Source organism: Artemia franciscana, chromosome 6 (genome assembly GCF_032884065.1).
Source record: "Artemia franciscana chromosome 6, ASM3288406v1, whole genome shotgun sequence".
In the NCBI taxonomy this organism is placed as follows: domain Eukaryota; kingdom Metazoa; phylum Arthropoda; class Branchiopoda; order Anostraca; family Artemiidae; genus Artemia; species Artemia franciscana.
This window is the reverse complement of record NC_088868.1, coordinates 1,268,842-1,290,403: the sequence shown is the minus strand read 5'-3', so window position 1 is coordinate 1,290,403 and position 21,562 is coordinate 1,268,842. Positions and strand designations below refer to the sequence as shown.

At 32.8% G+C, this 21,562-nt stretch overlaps 1 protein-coding gene across 4 annotated transcripts in view; it reads right to left on the bottom strand.

The window, feature by feature from the left end:
• Positions 1–3,768: 3,768 nt before the first annotated feature.
• LOC136027890 (uncharacterized) overlaps positions 3,769–21,562 on the bottom strand; it is a 52,202-nt gene continuing 34,408 nt past the window's right edge. For 2 of the 4 annotated variants that reach the window (XM_065705316.1, XM_065705318.1), the window contains 3 exons: positions 19,412–19,600; positions 13,402–13,566; positions 3,769–4,236 (listed from right to left, as the gene is read on the bottom strand). In XM_065705316.1, coding sequence (XP_065561388.1) covers positions 3,951–4,236; positions 13,402–13,566; positions 19,412–19,600 — 640 coding nt within the window. In that variant the 3' untranslated portion in view covers positions 3,769–3,950. Of the gene's footprint in view, positions 4,237–13,401; positions 13,567–19,201; positions 19,383–19,411; positions 19,601–21,562 lie in introns of all 4 variants that reach the window. The other 2 variants (XM_065705317.1, XM_065705319.1) reach the window with 1 other exon arrangement.

The following is a 21,562-nucleotide window of genomic DNA, read 5'->3' as shown; positions in this document are numbered from 1 at the left end:
TTGCCAACCATTTATGTAACAAAAAATAAAACCCGACCAGTTAGGGATTAAAAACCACTTACAATCACTCACCCTATCTCCAATTGAAATTGTTATAGCTCATGGCTCGTTCCATCTCCTTCAAAATGCTGGCCTTGTCTTTTGGAACGTGGCTGAGCACTGAGGATTGGTCTGACATTTATAATTTGCATGATCTTAATGAAAAAATTACTGCCTTTTTACAAAAAGCTAAACAATAAATATTTGATTTCTTTCCCAGAAAAAAGATTTAAAAAGTGCTACAGTGACAAACCAATCTTTAATCAACCCATAAATCCGATAATTATAAAATAATTCAATATTTTCTGAAATGATAAACTGAATGAAGCTAATAAACTAAGAAAAGTAATTAAAAGAATTATGCGTAAATCTGCCCAATCCTACTAGAAGAACAAGGTCAAAGAATTATTTACCAATAAACCAAAAAATTGGTATTCTGAGGTAAAAAAGTTGTGTCGTAGGACATCACCAGAGGTTACTGCTAATAATCTTAACAAGTTCCCTGCTTCTATCGTCCAGAGCCTTCCGGTATTGTCTTATCAATTACCTACCGACATACTCCCAAAAATTGAAAACTGCAAAAAAACAAGTGTCTGTCCTTTAGATATCCCATTTCTTCTTATTAATGCTTTCAGTGAATTTCTTTCAAAGCCCTTGTCTGTTATTTTCATTGAGATTACTGAGTCTGGCCAATATCCACAAATTTGGAAACAGGGTTTCATAAATCCCCTGAAAAAGAAAGACGGAAAACCTAGTTTTGAAGGTGTTCGTCGTATTTCACCCACTCCTATTTTCTCTAAACTATATGAAGGATTCCTTAAGGATCGGTTAAAGGACAAAATCCTACCTTTTACTGACCTGAGACAATTCGGGAACATCAATTTCTCTTCAGCTTCCCATTAGCTGGTTTTTCTCATTGACTCAGTTGGAAAAATTCCCGAAAAACCTAATTGGTGGCTAAATTTAATTTTCATTGACCTTCAAAAAGTATTTGACCATGCTATCTAAAAAATTTTGGTTGAGAAACTTTTAAATGATTTCAATATTGGTCCTTTCCTGGTTAAATTGGTTGCCTCCTTTTTATCAAATAGATCACAGGTATTCAAATATCGGAATCATTATTCCAATCCCCTCCCTGTTCACAATGGAATACCCCAAGGTAATCTCCTAGGTCCCCTTCTTTTTTTCTATTATGACAAGTAATCTCGCTAAGGAAATTCCCGACAGATGGAAATTTGTGGATGACCTTATAGTTGTTGAAAACTGCTAACAAAACTTAATAAGCAGCCCTATGAGTTTAGTCAATGAAATTGCAGATGACGCTGCAGTCCTGGACATTAGAGTAAGCCCCTCTAAATCTATGATAATCCAAATATGTTTTCTTAAAACCTCACCCGTTTTCCTTGACCCTATCCCCCCCCCAATATTTATCTGTCTTCCTCTGAATTACTTCGGGTTACAATTCTCTCTAATTGAAAGTGCGATATCCACGTTAAAGATATTGTCCATAAAGCTAATGGATCCGTGTCTCTCCTAAAGCTCTTGAATGTATTTAACGTCCCCACATTCCTGTCTTTACGGATCTATACTTCCTTTGTCCACCCACATCATGAATATGCATGTCCAGTTTGACATCCTAGCATCTCCCGTAATGAATCAGAAAAATTGAATCCATTCAAAAAAGAGCCCTGAGAATAATTTTTAAAGAAGCTAAGGTACCATACTCGCTCCTTATAAAAAGGCGAAGCTGGAAACTCTTGAGCACAGGAGAGGAAAGTTGTGCCTCCGTTTTTCAAAAAAACAATGATATAACTTCGTATCGAAAATATTTTCCCCAAAAGACACTCCCCATCCAGACACCGCCAGCCACGTACTGTTTCTGAACCCGTTCCTCTCTTGTTTCCCATCCGTTGCTTAATTTCCAGGAATAAAAAACAGTTTTCCCCTTCATTATTGATAAAATAAACCACTAGTTTCCTTTTTTTTCGTTTGGTGCTGGTGATACCCAAGTTTTATATTCGTGTGATTCTTTTTCCCTCCCCATTGTTTATATGTTGTCTTTTAAATCTTTTCACCGATGATTCATCATTATTTTATGGTTTTATGACTTCAAAATGTAAATTCAGTCCTTCGGGGCTTGTGATAGTCATTTTTTGAAATTAAATATCTTATCTTATCTCAATTGAGCTATAATTAGTAAGAAATAATAGACACTAGTAAAAACTATTTTCTTTTGGAATTCAAGGCCTTTATACTGGCATATGGGTATGGTGCAGGGCTTTAGACACACGCGCCTCCACTGAGATTTGATAATTTTGTGATTTCTCCCAGCAAATGCCTCTATCTATCATGGGTTTTTCTATTTTTTTATTTTTTCGATAGCCCAATCCCTCCACCCAAATATAAATTCACATTCACGTCCCTCCTCTTACATAGAAAGTCCTTTTATAAGTTTTACCAATGCTTCAAGAAAGTCCACTGTCATAGAAAAGCATATTCAGCACGTGTGCACGGCACGTTATGGCCTTACAAAACCATTAGAAAATGTTGTTTTGTGCGTTACATAATAATTTCAAATTTGCTAATTAAGAATGACCGCTCATAATAAACTAATCAATATGTCTCAGTAAGCCCCTTCAATTTTTTATCAACCCTTGAAAAACTTTATATGATTGATCATTTTGCTTCAAGTCTGACATTCATTTTTACGGAGATATAACAGCAAAAAACTTGTTTTTAGAAGATTAATAGATTTACATTTCATCCGAAAGTTTCAGTTTAAAATTTATTTTTAATATCGCAAACCTCTTTTTTAGTGACAGATCATGGGAACCTCAAGTTTATTTTGGCAAATCTATTTTTGATAATGGTATAAAATTCATTTTTGTAATCAAAAACCATTTACATATCATTCGGAAGTTTGAAACTCAAAATTTATTTTTTATATCACAAACCTTCTCTTTAGTGAAAAATCTTGCGATACAAGCTTATTTGGAAACCCTCATCTTTGATATTCAACTTTTGACACATAACAGTATAAAACTTATTCTTATTGACATAACAGATTTACATTTGATCCGAGACTTTGAGCCCAAAATCTGTTACCAAAGTTAACAAATTAACAAAATTATTAACAAAATAGAATTACATTTCATCCAGAAGTTTCAGGTCCAAAGTTGATTTTAATGCGGCATATCTCCTCTTTAGTGAGAGATCATGTGAGTCTCAAGCTTATTTAGGGAACCTCATTCCTGATTTTCAAATTTTAATATATAACATTACAAAAATTATTCTTGTTAACAAAATAGGTTTAAACTCCATCCGGGATTTCAGCTCCAAATTTTTTTTGAATATCGTAAACCTCCAATATAGTGAGATGTCGTTTGAGCCTCAGGCCTATTCAGCCAACCTCATCTTCGATATTCAACTTTGAACATACAACAATATAAAATTTATTTTTATTAAAAAAATAGATTTTCATTTCATCTCGGAGTTTCAGCTCCAAGTTTGTTTTGATATTGTGAACTTCCTCTTTAGTGAGAGATCGTATGATCCTCAATCTTAAATAAGCAACCTCATCTTTGGTATTTAACTTTTAATATATAACAGTATAAAATTTATATACTGGTCGTGTGTTTTTTTTGTTACATAACTGGTTGTATTGTGAACTTCCTCTTTAGTGAGAGATCGTATGATCCTCAATCTTAAATAAGCAACCTCATCTTTGGTATTTAACTTTTAATATATAACAGTATAAAATTTATCGTATTAACAAAATAGATTTACATTTCATCCGGGAGGTAAATCTCCAAATTTGTTTCTAATATCGCAGAACTTCTCTTTGGCGAGAAATCAAGTGAGCCTTGAGCTTGTTTCAGCAACCTCATTTTTAAGCAACCTCAATGGAATCACTAATTCACATGCATCAAGTAATGATTTTCAATAGGCACTTTATCACTCCTCCCTGTTTCACCGTCCAGAGGTTGTCCATCCATATACTGTAATTCCACCCCGTTATTATAAACAGGTTCTGCAGGCTTATCTTCAGGTGTACTCCAGGACTTAAATAAATTAAATAAGGACATTGGGCATTTGGGATAGTAGCTGCCGCAAGTCTCTTGCGATGCTTCTTCAGTTTGTCCTAACCGCTCTGCTTCTAAATAGTCATGAAGGAAATCGTTTATACCCCTTTTCGGCCTATAAGATAAAATTCATATTACTTGGATTGCTTTATCCTTAGATCATTCCTAACACCTGATGGGGTAAGATAGAATTAATATCTTAAAGAGGCTTCTAGCTCCATTAAGTTGTTCAGTGGAAAGCAGATGGAAATCTAATTTGTCTCGTAAAAGCACAGATATATTAAATCAATTGACCGTTTGCGTATCAACCTAAATAAAGTAATTAAAATATATCAATCTACAAATTAATCTAGGCAAATTTATAATTTTAAATGTTACAGCTAAAAATTAATTGATGTAAAAATAGCTGCTAAATATATATATATATATATATATATATATATATATATATATATATATATATATATATATATATATATATATATATATATATATATATATATATATATATATATATATATATATATATATATATATATATATATATATATACAGATATAAAAGTTGATATAAAAATAACCGCACACAAGTTACCCCACTAACGTTAGTTACTCAAAGTTACGAGTTTTCCATAATTTCAGCACATATTAAAATAATTTGTAGATTTCTTCAACTGTTATAGACTCCCTCCTCAACGAAATATAAAATCAACAATACATTTATTATATTCATATAGATGGGCAATGCTTGCTTTTTTACGTCAGAGGATATAAGGTTTCAATATCTTGATCAAACAGTTCGTGGTAACGAAATATAGTAAGGAGCGACCCGGCTCAATAGTAACCAAAACTCTAAAAATGGAATTTTGATACCAATAGTTACATAAAAAGTCGCATTTTAATGCTGATTTTGAATATACAACTTTCATCAAGATTAAACTTACCTATCAAAAGTTACGAGCTTGAGAAAATTTCCCTCATTTTAGAAAATAGGGAGAAACACCCTCTAAAAGTCATACAATCTTAACGAAAATCGCACCATCAGATTCAGCGTATCACAAAACCTTATTGTAGAAGTCTGTAGAAGTTTCAAGCTCCTATCTTCAAAAATATGGAATTTCGCATTTTTTTGCCAGAAGACAAATCACGGATGCGTGTTTATTTGTTTTTTTTTTTGTTTTTTTTTCCCAGGAGTGATCGTAAGGACCCAGTGGTCCTAGAATGTCACGAGAGGGCTCATTCTAACGGAAATTAAGATTTCTAGTGCCCTTTTAAGTGACCAAAATAATTGAGGGCACCTAGGCCCCCTCCCACGCTCATTTTTTCCCCAAAGTCACTGGATCAAGATTATGAGATAGCCATTTTATTCACCATAGTTGAAAAACCTAATAACTATGTCTTTGGGGACGACTTACTCCCCCACAGTCCCCGTGGGAGGAGTTGCAAGTTACAAACTTTGACCTGTGTTTACATACAGTAATGGTAACTGGGAAGTGTACGGACGTTTTCAGGAGGATTTATTGGGTTTGAGAGGGAGATTCGAGGTCGGGGGGGGGGGGGGGTTACGTGGGAGGATTTTTTAGCATTATTTAAAAAACAACGAAAAAATAAATATGAAAAGTTTTTTTTTTCTGCTGAAAGTGAGGAACAGCATTAAAACTTAAAACGAGTAGAAATTATTGCGCATATGAGGGGTTTACCTCCTCGAAATACCTCGCCCTTTACGCTAAAGTATTTTTAGTAATTTCAATTATTTATTCTACGACCTTGGTAATTCAAGGGTCATTCTTAAGGAATTGGGACAGAATTTCAGCCTTAGTGTAAAGAGCGAGGTATCGACGAGGGGTGAACTCCCTCATATACGTAATAAAACATGCGAATATAGAAGTTCGTTACGTAAGTTAATTCGTAAATTACGTATATTTTTTTACTAATGAAAATGTTCGTAAAAAAATTAAAAGTTCTAGTTGCCTTTTTAAGTAATAAAAAAATTGGAGGGCAACTAGGCTTCCTCCCTCTCTCCTTTTTTCTCAAAATCTTCCTATTAAAACTCTGAGAAAGTCATTTAGCCAAAAAAAAATAATATGCAAATTTCGTTTTAATTATTCATGTGCGGAGAGCCAAGATCAAAAGATACATTAATTAAAAAACGTCCAGAAATTAAATAAAAAAAAACAAGTTTTTTAAAATGAAAGTAAGGAGTGACATTAAAACTTAAAATGAACAGAAATTACTACGTATATGAAAGGGGTTTTTCCTCCTCAACGCCCCGCTCTTTAATTTAAAGTTTTTTAATGTTTTAAGAAGTAAAGTTAAGACAAAGATTCAAACTTTAGCGTAAAGAGCGAGGCATTGAGGAGGCAAAGCCCCTTTCATATACGGAGTAATTTTTGTTCGTTTTAAGTCTTAATGTCGCTCTTTACTTTCATTAAAAAAACTTTTTTTTTATTTAATTCCTTAGATGAAACGATGTTTGGTGATATGTAGAAAAAATTATAACAACACTTAATGCTGTCAACTGTGGAAATCATTTTGTATTAGAAAAGAGGAAATAAATTCTTCTATAGGATTTGTTATGCATACGATTGTAGAAGTAATAGTAGTGGAATAATTTTACTGAAAAAATAATCTTTTTTTATATAATAGCACAGCAAAAGTGGAGCTTTCGAGGATGTGCAAAAACAAAAAAAAAAGAAAAAAAGTATTGAGCATGAGGCCATTAAACCAACATAAAAATTAACAACGAAACACTATAATATAAAACCCCAAAACAACACATTAAAAAATGCGGAGAATAACCCACTGAAAATATAGTTAATCTGTTTCGAAAGCATACCTACCGAGCAACTTCACATGTAAACCAGAATTAAACTGTTTAAAATTACCATTATCCTTGAAATCGTAACTAAGTTTGTTCTTACTAGAAGCAAGTCAAGGAACCGAGTTGATTTTCTTTATTGTAGGTGTTCTTTTTTAAGGTAAAAATGGCTCAAAATACTCCTATCTCATGCTACAGGCCGCATCTATTTAAAATTGCTATTTCACCTATACGTCGAAAAATATCAAAGCCAACAGAAGAAACATGGCGGATAGAAAAACGGAGAATTTGTTTTGAATTTTTGATCCAACTTAAATATGAAAAATCAATGCTTGCGAATTATATAACTTTAACAAAATAGATTTAATTATGAAAGACTAAGTTTGAAACCAATGTTTTGACCCTTTTTATTCCGAAAAACATCGAGTGAAATTATAATTTCCAAGGTTCCTCAAAGGACTTAAAATTGACTTTGGGAGAAAAGCGATTATTTTATTCAGAAAGAACATTCAAAATGACATCTAGTCGTATATTCATTTCATTTGTGTGTCAATAATATGAACTGCTCAGTATTTACCAGATTGTGTTTTGTTTACGTTTTATTTTTTTTTTTTTACTCTTCTTATATTGGCATCTATGTAGTGCAGATGTTCACACGAGTCATTTAAGATATCCATGCATAAAATTAAGATAAAGCTAGTCGAATTCCATTCACTGGTCTAGCATAAAACCATTTTCCAAGATTGGAAGATTTTTGCAAATGGAACTCCAAGTTTTTGTAGGGAAAAAGATCCTGATATAAAAATATTCATCATAATTGTACCATTTAAGTTTTGGGTACTGTATTTGAAAATAAGCACAAAAATAAAAGAAAATTTATTATAGCATAAACCCTTGTTCTAATTTTACGTTATACTAGTAAACTGGAAAACAATTAGACCAACAAAGTTATGGGAACTCTTTTTTGCCAAAATTATAAGAAAATGGGGTTTCAACTTTACGTTGTCTTTAACACGCTAAAGAAAATGGGGCTTAAAAGTCCATACCGTACTAGAAACTGCCAGCCAGCTAGAAGCCAAAATAAAACTTTGTGAGCAGTTGCTCATTCAGACTCTGAGGAACATTTGGCGTAAATTACGGGGGGAGGTAAGAGTTCAAGTCGATTTTCTCAAATAAAGTGAAAATGACAATGAAAACTGAAAAATGAACCATATAATATATAATATAGCCATAAAGATGGCCCAAATACCTTAAGAAGGTATAGTTTTCCTTTGAAGGTTTAATTTATCGTTATAATAAAGCCTAAAGGGGTGCCATCTTAGGTTGGGGGGGGGGATAAACTCTGAAAGAGCATTTATGCCCCTCCCTTATAGCAAATTACGCCCCTGGAAAATGTTCGCCTGGACCACCTTCCAAATTTCTTTAATTTTACTTTTATCCGACTTATTGAATCAAATCGGATATTTTATTTTTGGGTCCCTTGAAAAGAAATTCCTGTGTAACTGTCCGACTATATGTTTAATTTTTCGGTATTTTATCTATTAATTTTTAATTGCTGAATTGAATTTATTAGTATTACTCGGGAGGTTTAATTAACGACACTATTGTGAGTTTGAAATGTCGATTTCCATTTTTGGGTAAAAAAATAATAATTATTTCATCTTTAACTTTTAGTGGAAATTATGAAAGTTATGAAAAATATAAAAAGTTTTAAGGTATGATATGATTAATTCTAGGTTTTTGTGAATGTTTTGAGGATGTTCGGATATTTTTTTTCTCTTCATTATTTATGGTTCATTCACACGTCAGGAAAAAGAAAAAAACGCAAAAGGATTTCATTCAAACTTTTCTCACAGATGAAACGTTAAAAAAAAATCTGATTCGACTTTGAGGTTGGATATTTACTATCAGCCCAGGTTGCTCCTTACTTAAAGTTCGTTACCACGAGCTGTTTGATTGAGGGATAGCTTGAAGACAGATTTAGGGATCGAGATAAATTCTTACAGTTCTATCATCAGAAGAGGGCTGTTATCCCATGGTGAACACATTACAACCTTAATCTAAAAATATTACTCGGAATGAAAGGGGGCTAGAGCAGATTTCTGTTCTAACTATACTGCAGTCAAACTGTAGTTGACTGTTGGTATCCATGATGTTCGGTTTTAAGCATCTCACACAAACGGCCTTTTTTTTGTACTGCTATCGTTTGCCCACTGAGCCAGTGTCCGGCTTTTTAAGCCGTACAATGACGATGCACATTAAATTGATTGTATAGGAAAGGGTTATTTCCTTCCAGACATAAGCATCTCTTGTTTTAGCTATTTTAGATGGCGCTAAGAATGCAATGCCACCGATTTCTCCTACGCGATAATTCTGTTCGTTAAAATTGTTGTTAAACTCAACTCTATTAATTGAAAATGTGTTAGATGATGACATTATCTTGAATTGAAATTTACTTCAATGCCTTAAAATGAATACAGTTGATTGACTAATTTAATCTGCGTTTCATATTCTACTTTGATTTTCAAGATATTTGTAGATACTTGTTTGTTTTCTTTAAATGCATTATCTTTACGGTAATAGCTTAGGTAGTTTTAAAATAGTTCATATTTTGAGGCGCAGATGAACCGTAGATTCTTTAAATGCATTAGCATTAAGCTAATTACTTAGGTAATTTTAAACTAGTTTATATTTTGAGGTTAAGCTAGTTTATATATTTAAGGAGCAGATAAACTGTAGATTTTTAAAATGCATTAGCCTTAAGCTAAAAATTTTGACAATTGAAACTTGTTTATATTTTGAGGCGCATATGAACCGCAGATTCTTTAAATGCATTAGCTTTAAGCTAATAGCTTGGGTAATTTTAAACTAGTTTATATTTTGAGGCGAAGATGAACCGCAGATTCGATAAATGCATTAGCTTTAAGCTTATAGCTTGGGTAATTTTAAACTAGTTTATATTTTGAGGCGCAGATGAATGGCAGATTCTTTAAATGCACCAGCTTTAAGCTAATTACTTAGGTAATTTTAAACTAGTTTATATTTTGAGGTTAAGCTAGTTTATAGTTTTAAGGAGCAGATAAACTGTAGATTTTTAAAATGCATTAGGCTTAAGCTAATTACTTAGGTAATTTTAAACTAGTTTATATTTTGAGGTGCAGATAAACTGTAGATTTTTAAAATGCATTAGCCTTAAGCTAATTACTTCGGTAATTTTAAACTAGTTTATATTTTGAGTCGTAGCTGTTTGTTTTCTGGAAGATATTTGCACGTCTTTTTCCTTTTGGTTATAGTTTGTAAAACTGTAAAGGGACAGAGGTGGTAAATCGACTAAGATTTGTTCCCAGTTTTATTCCATTTATATCAATGATTTATATTTTTTAGCATAATGGCTTTATGAGGAAATAGTTTCTTTTGTGAATTTCTAAATGGATATGCTACAATGCTTTCTAGTCTACAGGATCGATTGAATAACATAAAAAAGGGGAAGATCACACTGTCTTTCTATTTAAAAACAAATACAGGTAAAACAAAGGGGGAATTACTCTAAGACAGTGAAATTTTTTTTGAATATTTGGGCTCTGTATCTATGGGTAATCCTTGGCTAAGCACATTATCCAAGCCATGGGCAATCCTTGGTTTATTAATGAATATTTGGGGTTTTTATCCAAGGGCAATCCTTGGCTGAGCAAAATATGAAATAAGACTTGTAATAAAATGTCTAAAAATTAAAACTATAATCAAAAATTTAATGCCGGATTGACTTGCCTTAGCACAGAAATTAGTAATTGGGTTCTTTGGCCTTAGATACTGTAGTCTCTCTGTTAACAAAATTAGCAATCTCGCGCCACAGCCTTTGGTAGAAAGACCCAAACCTGTTATCCAAGAACACGGGTCCAAAAACCAAAAAACAGACATTTTTACTGAAAAAAAATCAAATATTTTCAATATCTGGGGTGGGTGGTAAAAAAAATCTACGTCATTTTTTCAAACTAAAAAGACATTAGGAAGTAGTGACAAGGTCAAAAATTAACGTTATATAGATTGCACACAGAAACAGATCATTGACCAGCGCTATGTACTAATGAAAACTAATATTAACAATCTGGGAAGAAACATCGAACTATCAAACTGATCTTTGCAGGTCCATGGAAACTGATAATCATATAACCACAAAGAACTTGACATCTCAATATAGAGGCCCTCTTTGAAAATGGTGGATTAACTTTTTCTTTCGTCAGCACCCATTTCTTATAAAAAAAAAAAAAGTTGTTTGTTTGTGTGTCTGTCTGTCTGTCAGCATATGACTCTGAATTATTTCATCATATACCAATTCAAAAACGAATGTATTCAGGCCGAATTAGCTGAGTTGGTAAAGCGTTATGTTCCAGGTTCGAACCTTGGCCTTAGCATTAATACAAAAGAAGAAAAAAACTAAAAAAGGTAAAAACTACCAAAAAAACTAAAAAGAAAACACTAAAAAAAACTAAAAAAGCTAAAAAACTAAAAAAAAGGTAAAAAACAAAACACTAAAAAAGAAAAAAAACTAAAAAAAAGCTAAAAAAGGTAAAAACTACAAAAAAACTAAAAAGAAAAAAAGATTAAAAACTAATAAAAAAAACTAAAAAACTAAAAAACTAAAACTGAAAAAGAAAAAAAAACTTAAAAAAAGGAAAAAAGAGGTTCCAGGTTCGAACCTTGGCTTTAGCATTAATACAAAAGAAGAAAAAAAACTAAAAAAGGTAAAAACTACAAAAAAAACTAAAAACAAAATACAAAAAAAAACTAAAAAAGCTAAAAAACTAAAAAAACTAAAAAACGTAAAAAACTAAAAACTAAAAAAGAAAAAAAAACTAAAAAAGATAAAAAGTACAAAAAAAACTTAAAAGAAAAAAAAACTAAAAACTACCAAAAAAAAACTAAAAAGAAAATACTAAAAAACTAAAAAAGCTGAAAAACTAAAAAAAAAACTAAAAAAGGGTAAAAAACAAAAACTAAAAAAGAAAAAAAACTAAAAAAACTAAAAAAGAAAAAAACTACGAAAAAACTACAAAGAAAAAATTAAAAACTAATAAAAAAACTAAAAAACTAAAACTGAAAAAGAAAAAAAAATAAAATAAGGAAAAAAGAGGTTCCAGGTTCGAGCCTTGGCTTTAGCATTAATACAAAAGAAGAAAAAAAACTGATAAATAAAGGAGAAAAAGAAAACTAAAAAAAAAGGTAAAAACTGCAAAAAAAAAACTAAAAAGAAAAAGAAAAAAAACTAAAAAAGCTAAAAAAAAGGTAAAAACCAAAAAAAAAGCTAAAAAGAAAAAAAGGAAAAAACAAAAATTTATTTCATCATATACCAATTCAAAAACGAATGTTTATACAGACCGGGACACAGGGAATATAAATGACGACCGGGACACTCAAAGAGAAATTACAGACCGGGACACAAATGACGACTGGGACGTGTGTGTCGACTGACGTGATGTTTGTGTGTCGACTAACGTCATGTTTGTCGACTGACGTCATTATAAGGATTGAGCTGTATGTCGTCATGAAGTTGTTTGTCGACTGACGAAATTACAGACTGGGATACATATGACGACCAGGACACAGGGAATATAAATGACGACCGGAACACTCAAAGAGATATTACAGACTGGGACACCGGGACACAAATAACGACCGGGACACAGGGAATATAAATGACGACTGGGACACAGGGACACAACTACAACGGGGACGCCGGGGGGGGACAGGGGGAATATATAGATGACGATGGGGATACAGGGAATGTTTGATTAGCAATCACCATCAACAAAGCTCAAGGGCAATCATTAGAATAATGAGGTATAGATCTGAATACGGGTTGTTTTTCCCATGGACAATTATATGTTGCATGTTCAAGTGTCGGTAAACCTGACAATCTATTTATATGTAAAGACAATGGGACAGCGAAGAATGTTGTATATTCGCAAGTTTCACGTAGTTAAAAACATATATATATATATATATATATATATATATATATATATATATATATACTAATATATATATATATATATAAGTATATATAAGTATATATATATATATATATATATATATATATAAGTATATATATATATATGTATATATATATATATATTCAAAGGTGGGACACAGGGACACAATAACAATGGCGCGTAACGACTTACGCGCGGGGGGGGATTGGGGGTGCGAAGCGCCCCCACCAAATAGATGTTGGGGTGGCGCGAAGCGCCACCCCAACAGCTAGTTTCTTATAAAAATAGCTAAAATACTCTTGTGAATAGTGACTTTTAAATTGAAAAATGGGATTGTTCCAGACTACTATTGCCAGATGATTTTAGAGAATCCACCCCCACCCGTATTGTAAAATTATTGTGGAAAAGCGTCCATTAGGGGAGGGTATACTCAATTTCTTTTAGTGAAGATAAGAAAAAAGGATCAGACTTACGTTAACAGTACTGTAAGGACTTCGCCTATTATAGTCATCTCTCCAATAGGATTTTTCTGTATTTCACAAATGGTTCGTAAGAGACATGACCTCCCATCCACCCCCATCGTCGCTAACGCTGTCTCCACAGCTCTGAATATTTGGAGCTGATCATCTTCAAGGCTCCTTCAAGATATAAAAAAAATGTGACTAATGCAAGCACCAATTATAGATAATTACCTAGGAGTGTTTATGAAATGAGCAATACCAGGGAGTGATGGTACAACTCCTTATCTCCATAAGAAAGAAAGGGAATATTAAAAAGGATCCTGTTAGACCAAGTCCAATGGGGATTTTCCCGATCTCCTTTCCTCTCCCCTTATTCCTAAGATATATTTGAAACTAAGTCACTTTTATTTTAATGAACATATTAATATCTTTTGTATTTAATTGAATTCCATCACTCCTATTCATTGGAGGATAACTGCCCATAAATCCCCCCCTTTCACAATTAACTCGTAAATTTTCTGTCCTAGTGCCCTTTGGAAAAATATTACTTGTTTTTTTAAATATTGGCATTGAATGCTTAGAAATGAAATTCAGAGCATATTGTATTGAAATACGAAAAAAAAAACAACAAGAAACTAATAAACAACTGTTACACTCTGAGGTTATCCCCCGTAGAAAGATGGATGTCATGTCTTTACACCCAGTAATAGACGTTAAAACTAAATATATTCCTGAAAGCTCGGGAAAAAGGGAGATAAACAGATTTTAATATCCAAAATATTCGTCGAAAGTAGGCAGTAAAGCTCATGAGTAAAAACATTCAAAAGGCTGTGACATTTTAGAAGCAACCCCTTTCTCCAATATAATACTATAACATCAAAGCAGTCAGAATATGAATGATTCCGATTCATAAGCAGTTTCTTGATAAAGTAGTAAAAACTTAATAACGATTCATATTATTATTTTAAGCTTTGAAAAGGTTTTTCAATTTAATAGTTTATTCCAATGATTTATGTCCAAGTAAATAGATACAAATAGTCTAGAGAACACGACAGTGAGCCGCTCAGGGCCCCAACAGAAGTGTCCTAGTGCAATAGTTAAGCAGTCAATAGGGGGGTATCTGGAACCAAACTTACAACGTTATATGTTGCATACGTATAACATATATACGTATATACATTATACATTGCAGCGTACAGAAGTTGAGGTTTCTGAATTTATTTTATATTCATCTGCAACTTACTCTAAATGACGCAGCGAATTAAAAAGCTAATAACAATGTTTTTTTTTTCTGGTGTGTGTTTATTTCTGTATTTATGCTATTGCATTGGTGATTTCTTTTTTCATTAAAGTTCTATTTTACTGATTGATATTTTGTTCCTTATATTATTACATTTCGTTCATTGAATAAATTAAATAAATAAAAACTAATTTTCTTAGCTGAAAGTAAGGAGCGACATTAAAACTTAAAACGAACAGAAATTACTCCGTATATGAAATGGGTTGTCCCCTCCGCAATCCCTCGCTCTTTACGCTAAAGCTTTTAATTGTTTTAAAAAGTAGGATTGTGGCAAAGAGTCAAACTTTAGCGTAAAGAGCGAGGGATTGCGGAGGGGACAACCCATTTCATATACGGAGTAATTTCTGTTCGTTTCAAGTTTTAATGTCGCTCCTTACTTTCAGCTAAAAAAATTAGTTTTTTTTATTTAATTTCTGAACGTTTTTGAATTAATGCATGTTTGGTTTTAGCTCTCCTCACAAAAATTATTAAAATGAAAATTGTACATTAATTCTTTTTTTGGCTAAATGGCTTTCTCTTAGTTTCGATCAGACGATTTTGAGAAATAAAGGGTGGAGAAGGAGGTCTAGTTGCCCTCCAATTCTTCGGTTACTTAAGAATGCAACTAGAACTTTTAATTTTTAACGAATGTTTTTAATTAGTAAAAAATATACGTAATTTAAGAATTATTTTACGTAACAAAATTTCATAATCTTATATTTTTATTATGTCTAGGAGGGGGTTTGTACCCTCGTTAATACCTCGCTCTTTACAATAAATCGTAAGTTTTGTCCCAATTCTTTAAAAATGACCCCTGAATCAGAAAGGCCGTAGAATAAATAGTTTGAATTACTAAAAATACTTTAGAATAAAGAGCGAGGTATTTATCTCCTCCTAAATACCTCGCTCTTTATGCTAAAGTATTTTTAGAACCCCTCATTTGCGTAATAATTTCTGTTCGTTTTAAGTTTCAATGCTACCCCCTCCTTTCATTTGAAAAAACGTTTTCATATTTATTTTCCATTGTTTTCTTATAGTAATGCTAGAAAATCCTGCGCCCTTTTCATTGAATTTTTCTTCCCCCATGACAGATTCCTCCAAGGAAAGATCCTCCAGCATAGCCCCCTCCCCTCATCCATACCCCCAAACAAAATTAAATCCCCCTGAAAACGTCTGTACACTTCCCAATAACCATTACTATATGTAAACACTGGTCAAAGTTTGTAACTTGCAGCCCCTCCTCCAGGGATTGTGGGGGAGTAAGTCATCTCCAAAGCCATAGTTATTATGGTTTTCGACTATGTTGAACAAAATGGCTATCTCAAAATTTTGATTCGTTGACTTTGGGAAAAAAATGAGGGGGCCTAGATGCCCTCCAATTTTTTTGTTCACTGAAAAAGGGCACTAGAACTTTTCATTTCCGTTAGAATGAGCCCTCTTGCGACATTCTAGGACCACTTGGTCGAAACGATGCCCCTGGGAAAAAGAAAAAAAAACAAAAACAAACAAATAAGCACGAACCCGTGATTTGTCTTCTGGCAAAAAATACGAAATTCCACATTTTTGTAGATAGGAGCTTGAAACTTCTACAGTAGGGTTCTCTGATACGCTGAATCTGATGGTGTCATTTTCGTTAAGATTTTACGTCTTTTAGGGGGTGTTTCCCTCTCTTTTCTTAAATAAGGTAAATTTTCCCAGGCTCGTAACTTTTGATGGGTAAGACTAAACTTGATTAAACTTATATATTTAAAATCAGTATTAAAATGCAATTCTTTTGATGGAGCTATTGATATCAAAATTCAATTTTTTAGAGTTTTGGTTACTATTGAGCCGGGTCGCTCCTTACCACAGTTCGTTACCACGAACTGTTTGATTTAGATAAGATCTAAATTCTTAGATATAGTACATTTAAGTAGAAAGAAAATTAGTAACAACTAGTGACCTAATTTCTTTACTTAGCCTAGTTTTCAGTGAAGCTACACAATTTTTATTCGAAACTGCTTGATTCGGTTCTCCCGCCTTCCCTGACTCAGGCACAAGTTATTCCCGTTTCAGTTGACGCTGTAATTGCATCTGTTAAGAAATTGAAATCAAGTCCTCTTGATATTGACGGTATCAGTGCTTGTCATCTAAAAATAAATTGCCCGTCTTTGTTTTTCCATTTACAGTTGTTTTTCCAAATGTGCCTTTGTTGTTCCCTCGTTCCTGACAGCTTTTTGTGTGGAACTGTCACTTCTGTACTTAAACGAGGCAAGACTCCTTTGGATTGTTCTTCTTACAGGCCTATCACGGTTGCTTGTAATTTTAGTAAAATCCTTGAACACATCCTACTTCTTTCATAAGTATGAATGCTAATTTCGGGGAGAATCAGTTTGGTTTTCGGTCTGGCATCGGGTGCCCGCACGCTCACCGTGCTCTTGCTTTCCTTCTTAAAGATGCTTCGGCTAAAGGGTATGGTCTTCATATTTGTGCTCTTGATCTTTCTAAGGCATTCGATAGAGTTGTACATAGTCAGGCTCTTTACTCTCTTTATAGTCACGGTATTAACCTTTCAGTTATTTTTCTTCTAAAGTTTTGGTATAGTAATTCTTATCTTCGAATTAAAACTAATGGTTCCCTTTCATCTTCTAATGTTCTTGTTCGTCGGGGCGTACGGCAGGGTGGAGTGTTATCTCCTAGTATTTTCAAATTTTGTATCTCTGGTATTCTTGAGAATATTTCTTCTATGTGTTTTGTTGGTTTGAGTGATATTTCTTACCTTGCTTATGCTGATGACATTCTTCTAATTAGCCGGTCTAAACTCAGTCTATCGCAGATGGTTCATAAAGTTTCTTCTTCTTTTACTAAAATCGGTCTTTCGCTTAATGTTGATAAATGTGAGTATCTTTCTTTCAATGTTCCCTCTTCTCCTAGGCCTCTAATTTTTCAAAATTTTTCTATCCCTCATGTAGATTCGATCCGGTGGTTGGGTATTACACTTACAAATAATCTTAAAACTCTTCGGGAGCGTGCTGTCTGGGATGCTAGAGTGAAAATCCAGATTGGTTACTCTAAAATTGTTGCCAATCGAGGGAAATACAATCGTATTGCCCTTGGTAAGCTTTATTCTACTTTTTCCGATCATTCTGTTCTTTACCTTTCTGGGCTTTACCCTATATTTAAGAAAAAAGATATTAGCGATATTCCATCCTCTTATTTCCGTTTCTGCAAATTTCTTCTCTATCTTCCTCTGTGGTATAGGAATCGAAAGATAATCAAAAAGTTCCATCTTCCGAACATTACTGAGAAGCTGACTGATCTACACAAAAAGCTCTCTGAAACGGCGTATCGGCGTTTGTCGCCTCACCACGGTCTGATCCGTTTCTATGATTAATGTCTATTGATGACTCTCGGTTTTTTTTGTTTTTTTTTTTGTATCACATTTTTTTTTTTTTTTTTTTTTCCGTTTTTCTTCAAGTTCTTACTCCACTATTTATCTTTTTGATGTAAGTGGGTTAGAAATAAATATTATTATATATTATAGATTGGTGTTTCTTGTTTTGTTTGTTCATTAGTTTCAGAACTAATATACAGTGAAGAATTTTGATTTGGAAAGTTGAATTTCCAAGTTTTTCTAATTTTTAAAGTATATATATGATTGTGTCAGTTTCCACTTACTTAGTTCAAAGAACTTGATTTCATTTGTATTGCTCTTGCAACATAAATCACCCAGAGACCGATAACCAGTCTTTTTTTTTCAGGTACAACTAAACACCTGAAAGTAAGTCTTTATTAGTTAAAAGTGAATTTAACAACACTTGGAAATTCAACTTTTAGCGAAAAAAGACTTTCATATGAAGCTACATTTGTTTTTATTTTTCCGCAGGTGCCAGGTTTAAAATTGCAAGGTTGAAAAATCAGCTAAAATAGCCAAAGACAAATGACACCAAATAAGAAAATGCGAAGCTTCCTTTTGAAGGTAAAGTTGTCTTTGAATTCAAGATAGCTTTAAGTTTTTGATTGTTACAGACGAAAAGTGTTGTCAAGTTCAACTAACTAGTTTAACTCATTTGTTTTCACAGTTCAACGTGGCAACACCGCTGAATATGTGGCTCTAAAAAAAAACTTCCTTATTTTGTAACAACTAATAAGAAATTTAAGAATTGTGGTATTTAGGGATTAATAAGTATACATACTATTCAGACCACACTAAAGTGGGTCCAGGGGGCTTGTTTTTTGTTACTGTGATTCATGAATCTTTTTGCTTCATTGTGATAGCCAGTTTTAAATGATATGTCAAAATACTTTTTTTTTCAGTCAGTGACAACTTGGTACAAGATAATCGAAAAATGCCCTGCCCCCAGATCCTTAACAGGACATACAGATTTTATTATTTAAAAGTTAAAGTCGAATTCGCATGGAGAAAACAGAATTACTATTTAATAGGCATAAGCAATGTTCAAATTTCATAAAATGAAGTCTTGTCTCTGTGAGGCGTTCTCAGCTTAAGCTGGGAACCACCCTTTCATGCCAAGTAAAATAAACTAGATTTACCTTTTTTTGAAAGTCCCAGCGGACTCATCAAACAGCGAATCAAGAAAAAGTGTTACTGGGATAATAACCTGAAATAGCCCTCGAATTGAATTCTTTCCTGTTCCCTGAGTAACCAATGGAAGAGTCAAATAGTTGTTAACAACCCATTGGGGTCGCAATAAGATGGCGTTACGATTGGCCACTGAAAAAGAAAAAAGAATATGTCTTTACCTTGCGGATTTTGTATCCTGGGTGGCAAATAATTGATCCAATAAGATTGTAATACGAAATAGGAAGCTAAAGTTGGCTAAGTAGATAAACATAGGGTTCACTGTGCTATCAATTGGAGCTCGAATCTCATTCTCTATTGCCCAAGATGGCCTTTGTATTGTTACTTTGTTATTGAAAAAGAGCGCCATCCTGAAGTAGAGAAAAGAAGCATCTTAGCTACTGTCTTTTACCCCTTTGATTCTTAAGTTAAATGTTAGAAAAATATGAATTTATCTTATAAATTCGCTTGAATTTGCCTTCATCCTTTCCAGCCCCTCATCTTAATAAATTTCATTGAAACTAGAAATTTTATTTTATGTCGCCCGAAATGGCCTTTGCATTGTTACTTTATCACATACAGCGCAATAGCGGTGTCTAGGTATAAAGCGATATCGCCTCACTGTATTGAATTGAATTTGTTTATGACCCGTTTTAAACGCAAAAGTAAACGGATTATAAGAAAGAAAAAGAAGGAAAAAGAAAGACAGAGAATGACAAATAAAACGAAATTAAATTATCTGTAATAGTATTATTTATTCTTTTATTTTGCCAGGAAACTTTGTATAATAAGGGTTTTCTTGGAAACGTCGGAGGGGACTCATTTGTTTAAAAATTTAAGATTCTAGTGCCGATCTTACGAGGCAAAAACAGATTGAAGGAAAAACACCCCCTCCCTCGACTTTATGAGCTGAACCCTCCCCCCTCAAAACTGATCAAAATTGTGAGATATCCATTCTATTTCAAATAATTGAAAGGTTCTGTAGCCATGCCCACGGGGTGGAAAAAACCCCTGTAGCGCCCGGGATAAGGACTGTGAATTACTTAAATCGCCTATTGTTTACCTATAATTTTAATACAAAGAAAGGGAAATATATGTCCTAAAGGCTATGAAAGAGGATGCTGGGTCCTAAAGGCTAAGGGCATTGAGGTAAAACCCCAGGGAATGTTGACGGAGACATTGAGTTAAATCAAAGATATTATGTATTTACTGAAAACATGAGATATTATAAACGTTTTACCTTTTAAAAAGTTAGTAAAGCCAAAATGGTTGAGCCTTTCAAGTGTGAATATCATTTTATATTAAATAGTCATGAATATTATTACAAATTAGTTACAATAATAAGAGTGAATATTAATATAGAATCAATATTATTAAATATCAAATTAAAATAGTTCTTTTCCTTAATGTTGGTTATTATAGTGTTTCCTTTATTTAAATGACGTTATTACATATAAACACTGCTCGAAATAAAAATAATTTTCAGAAAAGTGTAATGAAGATCAGATCTTTACACGGCTTATGGGCCTTTAGCCCTATTCTTTTAGCTGTAATATCTTTTCGTTTTAAGTTTAATTTTATAATTCATTGTGGTTGTTTTGGGTCACATTTATTCATTGATAGTGATTTCTGATAGTGATTCATGATAGCGATTTCTGATAGTGATTCATGATAGTGATTTCTGATAGTGATTCATGATAGTGATTTCTGATAGTGATTCATGATAGTGATTTCCGTTCGTTCTAAATTTCAACTATTATTTGACTTTGAGTCAACTCGTATTTTGTTTAATGCAGCTTTTGCTTTTCTTTGGAATTTTTTTTCTTCAAATATATTTAAACTTAATTTTTGAAAAAGATTTTCATCCGGAGGTAGATAAGAAACACAAATAAGCTATTGTCTTAACCACCTTGATTTGAAGTACAAAAAATTAAAGTGAATCGTTTGCGAAAATTGAATCGTTGAATTTTGAAAATTGAATCGAAAATTGAAATTTTGAAAATTGAAAATTTTGAAAATTGAATCGTTTGGTTGATTGTACCCACATCCTGCTGTAAAGTAAAGAGCCTCCCTTAAGATCCTTAAATCCGTTAACTTTTAAAACCTTTAAATCCCCCTCCTCTCTGCAGATGTGACGTCATAAAGGGTAAATGATGGGATTTCATGTCACTATTAAATTGGAAGTTATAGACGGTAGAATTTTTTAAATATTGTTGAAGTTTTTCTCAATAATTCCAATGAGGTTTCTATCACAATTAGTTCGTTTAGTTACTAGCACTTGACGTGTACTAGCCCCATGCATAGGCTGTATGTTTTTATATGTATTTGCATCT